The following is a 12,111-nucleotide window of genomic DNA, read 5'->3' on the forward strand; positions in this document are numbered from 1 at the left end:
GCATAGACAAACAGGTGTATGCTGACAGTCTTACAGAAGGAAACAAAACAAGAGCATGTAGAAGCCATCCGGGATTTAAGACGGATTTCATGAAGGCGGCACTAGAGAGAATATTCTGGAGGATTTACAAGCAAAAGGTAAGAGGAGAGAACAGTGTTTTCATGTTAAAGAATCACTGATGATAAAGAAAGAAGTAAAACCACTCCACGGTTGTCTTATTGAGATATTGCGGGCGCTTATGGTTTTCCCCTTACCAGGCGTGTCATTCAACGTGAGAAATGTGGATCTACTGGTTTGCCCTCCCTTCTGTCACTCTTAACTATTCCAGGAGACATTTTCAACGAGTCACATTTCATGTAATTCTGGGTCAATTTCTCCGTGCCGTTTGTCAGGACTTCATCACAATAGGAGGAAAACTTGTTAAGCTGGATTTTATGGTTAAAAGACATGTTAGTTGTACGCACGGGACAATCAGTGTCTCTACTGACGTGTAACAACAGCGGAGACCTATTTCCGATGATTGCCCGTGATAAAGATCTAGGCCAAAGCTATATAAGAGGGCTATTGGTGAGAACCTGATTTCGACTGCAATTTACAGGAAAACAGAAATATAATAAAACAAGAAAATGATTCCTTACAGTTAGGAAATTTGGGTAAAAGTGCATCTATAAGACTGTCTCAAAAAATGGGAATATTATGATAAAGTTTTCTGTAATGCGATTTGAATGAATGGCCTTTATTGTCATTATAGAATGATAAAACAAAATTAGGAGGACTTCTCCTTTTAGAGCAAGTAAAACTAAAAGCAAATATAAAAATGTGCAAGGATAAAAAAAAAAAACATTATATTAATGATATACAGTATAATAAATACATTTTTTAAAAGTCATACATTCACGATTCATTACAAGACTTTTATTGTTTTAATATTGTTGATTAAGGCAAAAAACTCAAATATTCTATCTAAAAAGTATACTTTTAAGCTGTAAATCAGAATTAGTAACAAATAAAAAAGGAAAACCCAGAATTATCACAGTTGGTTTGTCATGAATTCAGAAGGCCTGACAGAGATCTTTATCACAGTAGTCTAAATTTTCTGAGGCAGTTCTGTATATACACTGCTAAATATTTTTGAACCTAATTTTAAGGGAGATTTTTCTTTCTTTATCATATTTGTTTATCTTGTACAATAACTCTCCATTATAGGATTATCCCATAAGGCAAATGAAAGCCAGTGATTTTCATTTTAAGTTTTTTTTTTTAACTACACAGTTTAAAAATAGAATAATTATTTTTCCTAAGGTAAGAAAGTTTTCACACATTATCATTTTAGTTCAGGGGTGTCAAGCTCATTTGAATTCGGGGGCCACACAATAGAAAAAAAAACATTCTCTCGGGGGCCGGACTAGCAGATTGAGGAGAGAGAAAAAAAGAGAGAAAGAAATAAGAGAGAGGGAGAGAAAAATGTGGGACAAGGAAAGAGAGAAAGGGAGAAAGAGAGAGAATGTGAGAAACAAAATAGATCAAAAAGAGAAATAGTGAGAGAGAGGGAAAGAAAGAGAAAGAAAGAAATCCAAAGTGAAATGGAGAGCAAAGAGGATAGAACGAGAAAAGGGGAAAGCAAGAGAGAAAGAAGAGAGAAAATGATAAAAGGAAGAGGGAGCATAAGAAGGTAAAAAGACACAGAGAAAGAGACATAGAGGAACAAAGAGAGAGAAAGAGAAAGATAGAGCGTGAGAGAAAAAGGAGGAAGAGAGAGAACGAGAGAAATACAACTACAGCGTCTTTGTGAAAGGCACCTTGCTTTGGCAACATCAAATGGACATATTTCAACTAGCAGCTTGTTTTTCTCTTGCGCTTCCCTAAGCCTTATCTCGCAGGCCGGATTCATTCCCTTAGCGGACCGGTTCCGCCCCGTAGACCGCCTGTTTGACACCCTTTTTTAGATAGTAATAAGTGTTTCACAAGTACTTTTTCCAAAAATAGCAATTATTTTGAGATTCATTATATAATTTATGATGCGATTGATTGTTTAAAGTATAAAATTATGTTTTAAGAACAAAATACACTTTACCTTATTACATTTTTGAAATAATCATTTTTAGTTTCATAGTTTTATTTCATAATTATTATGTGATTATCAAATTATTTCTTAAATATAGTACAGTTTACAGTTATAAGAACAATTTGATTTTTAAAATGATCGAATATACTCTACCTCATTATACAATTATTCCAAGTATTTTACTTAAAGAAAATCTATGATCGTGATGGAACTATTTTTACCAAGAAGCAAAAAAATAACTTGAAAAAACATTTTTTTAAATTTTCATAATCTAATTTGTTAAGCGTTATATCTTTTCACTTAACCGAGAAAATATTTTTGAAATATAAAGTGATTATTTTTTCTATTTATAATATATTTTCCCCCCATATAAAGATATACTTGAAAATAAGAAACCATTTTTACGTTTTTGTTGTTGTGTAAAACAAATTGATTAGTTAATAAGTAAACGTTAGTATTGCTAAAAATTAGCATCGGCATACAATTTAAGTACAATAAATTTATCATGCCGCCATTTTAATTGACTTTAAAGTTAATATTGTGTTACATGAGTTGAAAACGTTAGATACACACGTGAAATGAAAATTTCCCTTCTGCTTTTTCGTGTCGATTTTACTGCCCGGCATCCGTAAACCAAAACACCGGATTTCATCCCTAAAAAACATTTGAAATTGAGTATTACGCTCTACAGAAGGGGTGTCAAGCAGGCGTCCCGCGGGCCGGATCAGGCCCGCTAAGGGATTGAATCTGGTCCGCAAGACAATGCTGAGGGAAGTCCATGCGAAAAACGAGCTGCAGGTTGAAATATGTCCACTTTATGTTGCAAAAGCCAGGTGCCTCTCACAAATGCTGTACTTTTATTTCTTTCTCTCTCTCTGACTCTCTTTCTCTCTCTCTCACTCTTCCTTTTTCTTTCTTTTTTCCTCTTTGTATCTCTCTCTTTCTTCGCTTTTTTCTCTCCTTCTATCTTTCTGTCTTTCCATTTCTCTTTGGATTTCTTACTTTCTCTCTTTCCCCCTCTCTCACTATTTCTCTTTTTATCTCTTTTGTTTCTCTCTCTCTCTCTCTCTCTCTCTCTCTCTCTCTCTCATCTACAAGTCCGGCCCCCGAGAGAATGTTTGTTCTATCGAGAGTTAAAATGAGTTTGACACCCCTGCTCTACATTGTCATCCTAGCCAAAGATAAATTTTCTCGTAAATAAATAACTCCGAGTGAAATTGGATAATTTTCCAGGACACGGTCGATCACATTGCACTGTTTTGGAATCTCTTATTCAAATGTAAAGCTTTTTGCATACGTCTCTAAGTACATAAACGTACACACTTTTGAGATCTCGGTCGGTGCCAACTCGTCTCTGGATCAGGATGACAGTTTTCCGTGTTTGTTTAATATGTTTGACTACCTTTTACAAACAAAGCTTGATCACACATTTGAGTCGACCGGACTGGGAGTTTACGGGTCCTGAAAGACAAAACCAAAAATATCTGACCGAGAATGCTGCTTTACAAGTACTAGAACACAACATACCGGTCCGAAAATCTTCCGAAAATTCCATTTAAGTGATTAAATCTTGCTATGAATAGTCTTTGACCTAAATGTATTCAAGGCTGAGATCATTTGAGGGTTTCTGGAAGCCTATGAATTTCTCAGACAAGCTATGTTTAGATCTGAGCTGAAAAGTTAACAATTTTTAATCGTAAACTTTCCTCCGTAGGCTCGCACTCCTCTCAGAAAAAATGTCATCAATATCTGACGCAGACTTCCGCTGCGAACAAGGAGACACGATCTGCGGTAAGTATTTTAAATGCATTTTATAGAGCGTCAAAGATTTTCACAAGTCTAAGATATAAGGGATGCATGGCTGTTATAAAAGTGATATTTATCAGACTGATAATAGCAAAAGATCCATGGAATTAGTATCGTATAAAGAAACAGAACAATGTAGTTTACTACTACTCAACTAAATATCCCTTCTATATAATGTGGAAACAATAACTAGATGTAAAGAACAAATCATGGCAGACAAAGGATATCATGGAATACCATTTAGTTCTAACTGAACAAAATATGAAAATAAGACAACAGAGGATATGTTGGAATACCAAGTAGCGCTAACTGAACAAAACACGGAAAAAAACATGATGAAGCATATGTTGGAATAGACACTTGAACACATTTGAACAAAACATGAAAGGAAGACACCACATGATATGTACTTACACGTGGATAGATAATAGAAACGTAATGTTGGAACACAAACCGGATCTAACTGAACAAAACACGAAGGTAGGCTGAAACAGAAAATGCAGGCACACTAACTAGAACTAACAAAACAAAACACGAAAATTGACAACCCAAGAAAACTTCCCAGGCACAGAAAGAACAACAAGAAGAATTGCGTGACAAACTAGCTCTAACTGAACAAAACATGAAAGAAAGACAACACAAGAAATATACTTGCACTTGTATCGAACAAATATAACGGTGGAACACCAACTCATTTTAACTAAACAAACCACGTAAGTAGAAGTCACAAGAGATGTTCCCACATGTTGACAGACCAATGAAAAGGCCATGACGAACAAGTGCAAAATAGACAAATCATAAAAGGAAGAGAACGCAGGAAATGTACTCTAGTGTGGATAGAACATACCGAGAGTGCAGAGACAACGAGACATTGAAACATAATGATGAACACTAACTAGTTCTAAATGAACAAAACATGAAGAGAGGAAACACATGTTTAAAAGAAAAAGTACCTTAAACGGAACAAAACATGAGGGTTATGATGTTGAGACAATGAAGTATATTGCTGGAACACTATCCAATTCTAAATAAACAAAATATGCAGAATATGCTGGCACACAAAGTAGCTCTAAGAGAACAAAACATGAAAGACGGACAATTACAAAGGGCAATAATAACGTGAAAAATAATGCTAAAACACAAACCGGCTTTAACTGAACAAAAAAAAAAAACATGAAAGAAATTAGACACAGTATAAGTTGGCCTGAAGAGGGATGGGTCCCACTAGGCTGTACTTGCCCAAGACATGCTACAGGAAATGGGGCCCCTAAAAACCCTTGTGGTTAAGGGATCCAAACAACAATATGTGGAATGGTTAAATGGCTCTAAATGAACAAAACATGAAAGAATGATGATGCAGGATCTGTACTCACAAGTGGATAGAACAATAAACAAGAGTGCCGAGACAATGAATCATAATCTTGAAAACGAATTGGCTATAACTGAACAAAACATGAAACACTGCCATATACCGGTACTGTATTTATACTCAACCAACCGTCCGAAGATAAGTTATTGTACTCACACTCTCCTTTTTTTCCCTCCCTGCTCAGAGATCCGCGAATATGAGAAGGAAGTGATTGTGGTGCCGCTGCTCCTGCTGGCCACTTTTGTGGTTACGCTAATCTTCATCTTCCTTTTGCGCTTCTGCCCCGAGAAAGTTGAGCGCATCCGTTTCAGCACCCGGAAGACCACCTTCAGGAGGGAGCTGCACGGCATAGACGGTACGGGCAAAACTCACCAGTAGATGGCAGTAAAGAGCTGTTTTAGACCAAAACCCTTCAGCCCCAATGTGAAAAGCGAGCCCTAGTGGTTCATGAATTGAAATGAAACACTATTGATTCAAATAATAACCAAAAACAAAATGACTATCTCATAAGCATTATTCTTTGCCCACCATCTTTACTACGAAATTTTGGGATTTTACCACTGTTTCCTTCTCTAGCCACTAATGTTAGTCACTCTGCTAGCCACTATGGTCATTGAGAGCTTCTCCATGTCAATTAATCCAGTGTCCCTCGCCCGTGGAGTCCAGTGTTTCAGGCAAATGACTTTTTTCACAGTTTTTATTTCTATCCACTTGATTGCAGGCTATGGCTCATTGCTTGCTGCAATTGTTATTGTTAGCTGCTCCGTGAAATTCAGGCTTGCTTTGTCATTCTGTGTAACTTGCTTTCACAACTGGTCGTGCACGCAAATGTCGCCGAGTTTCGTGATTTAGGCATCTTCCACTCTTTTTCCGGGTATTTTCTAAATGTTTCCACGGTTTCCTTCTCTAGCCACTCGTGTAAGACACTTGACTGCAGGCTATGGCTCGCCACCACCAGCTGCATTTGTTATCTTTTTCTGCTCCGTGTGTATATTCATTTTTCCCAACGTCCACAGCTGGATCCTGCAAGCGAAATTTGCCAATTTCTATTATTCAGGCATTTTTGACTTTCTTTCCACTGTTTCCTTCTGTAGTTCCTCATGTTAGCCACTTGGCTGCAGGTTATGGCTCATTGCTAGTTGCTATTGTTAGCTGCCTCATGTAAATCAAGCTTAATTCGTCAGACATCTTCCAATGTTTTTTTTCCCTGTTTTGTTCTCTAGCCAGTCATGTTAGCTACTTGGCTGCAGGCTATGGCTCGCCGCTAGCTACTATTATTGTTAGCATGTAAAGAAAGCTTGCTTTGTCCAAGCATATTCCCGTTTTTTTCCCAGTCTAGTTCTCCAGCAACTCGTGTTAGCCGGTTGGCAGCAGGTTATGGTTCGTGGTTATTGTTAGCTGCTCCTGCTTCATCCTTCAGTGTCACTTGCCTTCCATAGCTGGTCAATCAAGCGAACATTGCTTATTTCGATGATTTAGGCATCTGTTTTTCCACCGTTTCCTCCTTTAGCAACTGATACTAACCGGTTGGCAGCAGGTTATGGCTCGCCGCCAGCTGCTGTTATTATCTGCCCTGTATATTAGATCATCTTCCCTCAACTCAAAGCTATTCCTGGCAGCGAAAGCCGCCGAGTTCTGGAATTCGGGCGTCTTGGACTTTTTTAACCATTGTTTCTTTTTCTAGTCACTCATGTTAGCCAGTTGGATACATGCTAATCGCTTGTCGCTATTGTTAGCTGTTTCATATAAATGAAGTTTGCTTCATCCATGCGTCTTCTATTTTTTCCACTATTTCCTTCTCCAGCCACTCATGTTAGCCACATGGATGTAGGCTATGGCTAGCCGCTACTGGTATTGTTAGCTTGTCTTCTCCTTAAGGGTCACCTTTCTTCCAACGCTGGTCCACAGTTCTATGATTCAGGATACAGATGCTTGACAAATTATTGTTGGCTCTTGCAGTCTTATATCGGCCTTTATAGAATCTTCTCCCCATACCCGCTTAAGTTACCGTCTTATATCAGATCTGACAAACTCTAAGTCTTGGCTCTTTTTAGCCACTCGGGGTGTATTATGGGGATCAACAGGAGCTTTCATGTCCTGTCACGGGGTGAAAGGATCCTTGCACAGGCAAAAAAAATATGTTGGTAGGCTTTAAATTTTGCCAAGCAGTATCTCATCAAGTTTCCGTAGTGTGTCTTCTTCGATTGAATATGCTTCAGCTCCATTTAAAGCAGCAAAGACCTCTTGTGGTAATTTATTACACACTGTCACTTTAATTTTTCTATCGCTTCCTTTCATTTCTCAACAGCACCACCCGGCATCAATGTACTGGAACATGAAAGCATCGCCCTGGACATGCCCACCTCATACTCCACCTTCCAACCGCCCAGCACTTACCCAACCAAAAAGCTCTCCCTGTCGGTGGACATGCCCCCGCTGTCCTCAGGGGCCCAAGGGCCTCCTTACGAGCCCGCCGCCGAGGCCCTCGTCCAGCCCAGGGAGCTGCCGCGCCAGAGGCTGCCAGAATCCTTCAATTTGGTGGCGCCGTTGGCCGGTTCCTTCCCGTTGAGGTCCAACTCGTCAGTGTCCTTGTACAGGGCCAGGATGGAGAACAGGAACGTAGTCTTACGAGTACTAAATGGTAAGAAGCATTCAGTAGTTAGACTAGTTGGCTACACTTGTGTGGTTCCTTCTCAAGATTTCTTAATTTTCCTCAAGCAGAGGTTATTGTGTTATTCCTTGCCCTCATGCAGGTTTTAGATCAGGGGATGGTGTAATAATAGTCCGTAGTCCATTATAGTCTGTGGTCTGTGCAGCACTTTGAGACTCTTGTGATTAAGGGCTATACAACTAAGAATGACTTGACTTAAAGGAGTAAATGCTATTAAAACTTTATTACATTCTATAACCTTGATTCCCTCACATTTAGCACCTTGTGTTAAAGTTAGGGAAAATATACAGTATCCTATATTTGTGTGCTAGTACAAGTAGTACTGTAATTGGCATTAAATTCAAACATCAAGCATGCATCATAAAGAAAAGAACAACTTTTTTCGAGTTAAAAAGATTGTGGCCACACAATCTCTTATATTCCATAAAAAAGAAAATACATTTCACACAATAAACAGCTCATTAAAAATAAAAATAAATCATATATTAAAAAAATAACCACACAACTTTTCATATTTTCTAATCAAATAAACAAAACAAAAAAACAAGAAAAAATCAAAGCGATATAACCCATTTAAAAATACATATTTCCAAATAAATCAAAATAAAAATTGACTATTGCTCCTCATGTTTTCCTTTTTTGGGGGGGAGAGGGATAAAAATATAGTTAACAAAAGACTAACCCATTGAATGCCCATTTTAATTCATATGTACAATTTTCTAAATAATTAAAATAATTCCTCCCAAACGTAAAAAAAAAAATCTTCAAAATGAAGCAAAAGAACGAATATTATTAAAGATAAATCATTTTTTAACTGCCAATTACGAATCTGAAAGCAAATATGTGATTTTGAATGAAAAGGACAATAATCAGTCGGAATTTTGAGCATTCGAACTATCAAAAATATTGAATAATCACTCCAAATAACTATTAATTTAATTTGAATTTTTCTACAAGTGAACACATTGGTCAGAGACCACCAACCTTTTTGAAGCTGAAACTTAGTTTTTCATTACTGATTAGCACAATGTACTACCAGTTTGATATGAATTTTGAAAATAATTTAGAATGTTTTTATATATGATATTACTATGTAATTACCAAGTCAGCACACGCACAAGCGCGACACTAACACTCAAGAAAATCACAAAGGCCCATCCCTGCTAAGCTGTTTTCAGAGGGAAGGGGCTACTCATGTGTTCTTAAGGGACTACATGGTGCTCGCGAGCCCCACGTTGGTAACCCCTGTAGTAGTTTTTGACTAGTACTACAAGTAGCGAGTTTTACTAAGCCGGTATTTATCCGCAGACTCTGCCGACACCCTGGAGAGGCACAACTTCTTGGGCTTCGCCTCCTTCCTGGCCCAGCTGGGCCCGCATCCCTTCTTGCCCGAGCTGATGGGGGTGGTCTCCCTTCGAGCCCCCCTGGTGACGGTGGTGGAGGAGCTGGAGAACCGGGACCTGCTCAGCTTTCTGTGGCGATGCCGACAAGTATTTATATTTCAAAACGTCATAGCGGAAGTGAAGCAAGTAAGCCAAACGTTGTTTTTTTTCTCCCTTGTGTAGGAAGACGTGAATCCACCATGTGAGATGACAGAGCGGAGACTTTTCACCATGGCCCAACATGTGGTCTCAGCATTGGTTTGTTTACATTTTTCTATGATAATTGACGAGCAAATCACATTTTCAGAAAAATCAAAATTCAGTAAACCCCTCAGGATGTGGGGGATATTAAGGCAAAATTGGTGTTTAGCTGGGGATAGGAAACTATGGTTATGCTAATGCATTTCCAACCTAGATAGAAAGAAAGAAACTCTAGATAAAGACATTAGATTGACAAAATAGTACATAGTAAGGACTACTAATATGTAATTTACATGTATATGATTAGACAACATAAATAACTATACATTACATTTTATTTACCTTTGGTGTGACGTGACGTCAGTTGGTACAGTAGTGTAACAGGTGAATGCGGGGTTTAAAGTTGTAACTGATTTTAAAGCTTCCATTTGCACGGATTGCCATACCCTTTAGATGATTTCTCTGCCTTATTTTTAGTAATAGCCCCAAGCATTGATTGGTTACGACCATACACCTTAGCGAGGGTACTGATTTGTGTGCATTCTTGATAGTTCTTTATAAATACAAGCTTCGTTTCCCTGGTCACCTTCTTTTTGCTTCTGCGTTTAGCGTCACTGCAAGTCTTGGGACCCCTAGCGGATAATTACAGTGCTAAAAAATACAGTGCTGTATCTCACTTACTTGCAAAGACATAACACACGAGATTCTGAACTGAACAAAGAGAGAGAAAAGCATTCTGGGAAGTAGTTTAGCTAATAGCGTATCTGTATTTTCATGGTGCCATGGCGGAAAGCAATAGCAGACCAGCATCCCATATGACATCATTCAATAACAAACATGCATCTTGGAAACTTGTTATACGTACGAACTCTACATAGTTTGACAAACACATGTTTTGGGGCATCATTTATTGTTCATGTAGTATGACCCTAACCCTAACCCTAACCCTAACCCCCTGAGATTCAATCTGCAACCTCAGTAGAACTGTTTCAATCTAGGCTTAAAACACACTTCTATTCTATAGCATATGAATAAACTATATTTTATGTTGACAATATCTGTGTATTATTAGTTATTGCAACATTCTTTTTGGCCTGGTCATCCTGGAAGCCGGATTACCTCATGTGAGGTCCCTTCTCAAGGTTTCTTCATTTACCTCATGTTGAGGTTTTTGAGTTTTTCTTTGCCCTCATGTAGGTTTTAGATCAGGGGATGGTGAAATAATAGTCTGTGGTATGCAATAATCTGTGCCGCCCTTTGAGACTTTTTGTGATTAAGGGCTATACAAATAAACATGACTTGACTTAGAAAGAATACTGTCAAGACGTTATCGCTGTATCTCGGGGTTCTATTGTAGTTTGAAAGTCCATTGGGGCGGCAGTAACTCAGGAGGTAGAGCGCTCGTCTTGGGATCAAGGGATCCCAGTTCGAATCCCGGCACGTCCGTGTTACATGTCGAAGTTTCCTCGGGTAAGACACTGAACCCCTAATACCCCCAATAAGCAGGTTAGCGCCTTACATGGCTGCAAGGCCGCTATTGGGAAACGTGGAGCACATTGTAAAGCGCTTTGGGAAGTCATTGACTTGAAAAGCGCTATATAAATGCAGATCATTTCATTTCATTGTCTCCAGTGTGACAATCACGCTAGTTTTAACTGCTTACTATAGCGTATCCTTCCGTGGTGACCTAAAGTAAGCTCAAATTCCGAGAAGGCGCAGCAGTGACTTGAGTAGTATTGTTGTCAAGCCGCTCCCGCAATGCTAACACGAGCCCAAGGCATCCGTCAGATAAAAGGTAAATTCCATTGAGTAAAATCAAACAATGCCAGCGGGGGAAAAAACCTTTTTGCACTGCCTGCCGTCTAATAAATTGATTATTTTCCATATTGCATGTATTTCCCTGGTAAATATTTATAACTAAAAATCAATTATTCAATTTAAATTTTAACTATGGGGGGTTTGCGGTACCTGTACTGCCTGATACCAATAGAATCGCTCCATTGTCCAATTAACAATCAAGAACTCGAGATTTTCTGAATATTTGACTGTCATTCATTTTGATCAAATACATGGCAGCCTTTGGACTTTAAAAAGCAGTCGATTTTATCAAGCATTATATTTTAAGCTCAAAACAAAACTCCAGAATTACAAAATAAAAATAAAAAATAACAGGATGTGGCAAACTTAAATCTAATGTTATTGTTTGAGTCGTTTATTCACACTAAAAGACTGAATCCCTCTAGAAAATAAAGCAACCGTAGATGAAAATACTATAGTCACGAGTCGAGATTTTGGTGGTGTTGTTTGAAATGAATAAAAAGGGGTGCTTTTTAAAAAAAAATTGGTTGGCATTATTAAGAGGAAAAATGAGGAATTGTTGTTGAGTATGATTTTTCTTAAAATGGTCTATTTAAGTTTTATGTATTTAGTATTAATGACTACTTAGGAGGTAAGTGAAACAATTGGTAATGCTGAAGTAAAGTCAAACATTCGTTTTATATATATATATTTTTATCAATAAATATTAATTGGGAGTAAAAACATAAGATTTTGTAACAATAATGGTCTAAAGTCGTTTAAATATCAAAGCGTGGCATTTTTTTTTATAATAATGAGT

The 12,111-nt window shown here is 37.9% G+C and overlaps 2 protein-coding genes across 2 annotated transcripts in view; one reads left to right on the forward strand and one right to left on the reverse strand.

Annotated features, from left to right (window-relative positions):
- The window catches only part of casp2 (caspase 2, apoptosis-related cysteine peptidase), a 61,085-nt gene that overhangs the window by 48,908 nt on the left and 66 nt on the right, over positions 1–12,111 (reverse strand). Inside the window, exons 2-3 of the mRNA XM_088326887.1 lie at positions 7,638–7,874; positions 5,397–5,579 (exon numbers count right to left, since the gene is read on the reverse strand). The gene's annotated coding sequence lies outside the window, so the exon portion shown is untranslated. The remainder of the gene's footprint in view (positions 1–5,396; positions 5,580–7,637; positions 7,875–12,111) is intronic.
- Positions 1–12,111, forward strand: part of styk1b (STY kinase 1b) — a 16,777-nt gene continuing 4,666 nt past the window's right edge. Inside the window, exons 1-6 of the mRNA XM_088326890.1 lie at positions 1–137; positions 3,780–3,856; positions 5,425–5,595; positions 7,549–7,881; positions 9,220–9,401; positions 9,477–9,551. Of these exons, the coding sequence (XP_088183016.1) occupies positions 3,802–3,856; positions 5,425–5,595; positions 7,549–7,881; positions 9,220–9,401; positions 9,477–9,551 (816 nt within the window). The 5' untranslated portion in view covers positions 1–137; positions 3,780–3,801. The remainder of the gene's footprint in view (positions 138–3,779; positions 3,857–5,424; positions 5,596–7,548; positions 7,882–9,219; positions 9,402–9,476; positions 9,552–12,111) is intronic.

The sequence above is a fragment of the Urocampus carinirostris genome, chromosome 2 (assembly GCF_059441175.1).
Source record: "Urocampus carinirostris isolate Australia breed hairy pipefish chromosome 2, RoL_Ucar_1.0, whole genome shotgun sequence".
Classification (NCBI taxonomy): domain Eukaryota; kingdom Metazoa; phylum Chordata; class Actinopteri; order Syngnathiformes; family Syngnathidae; genus Urocampus; species Urocampus carinirostris.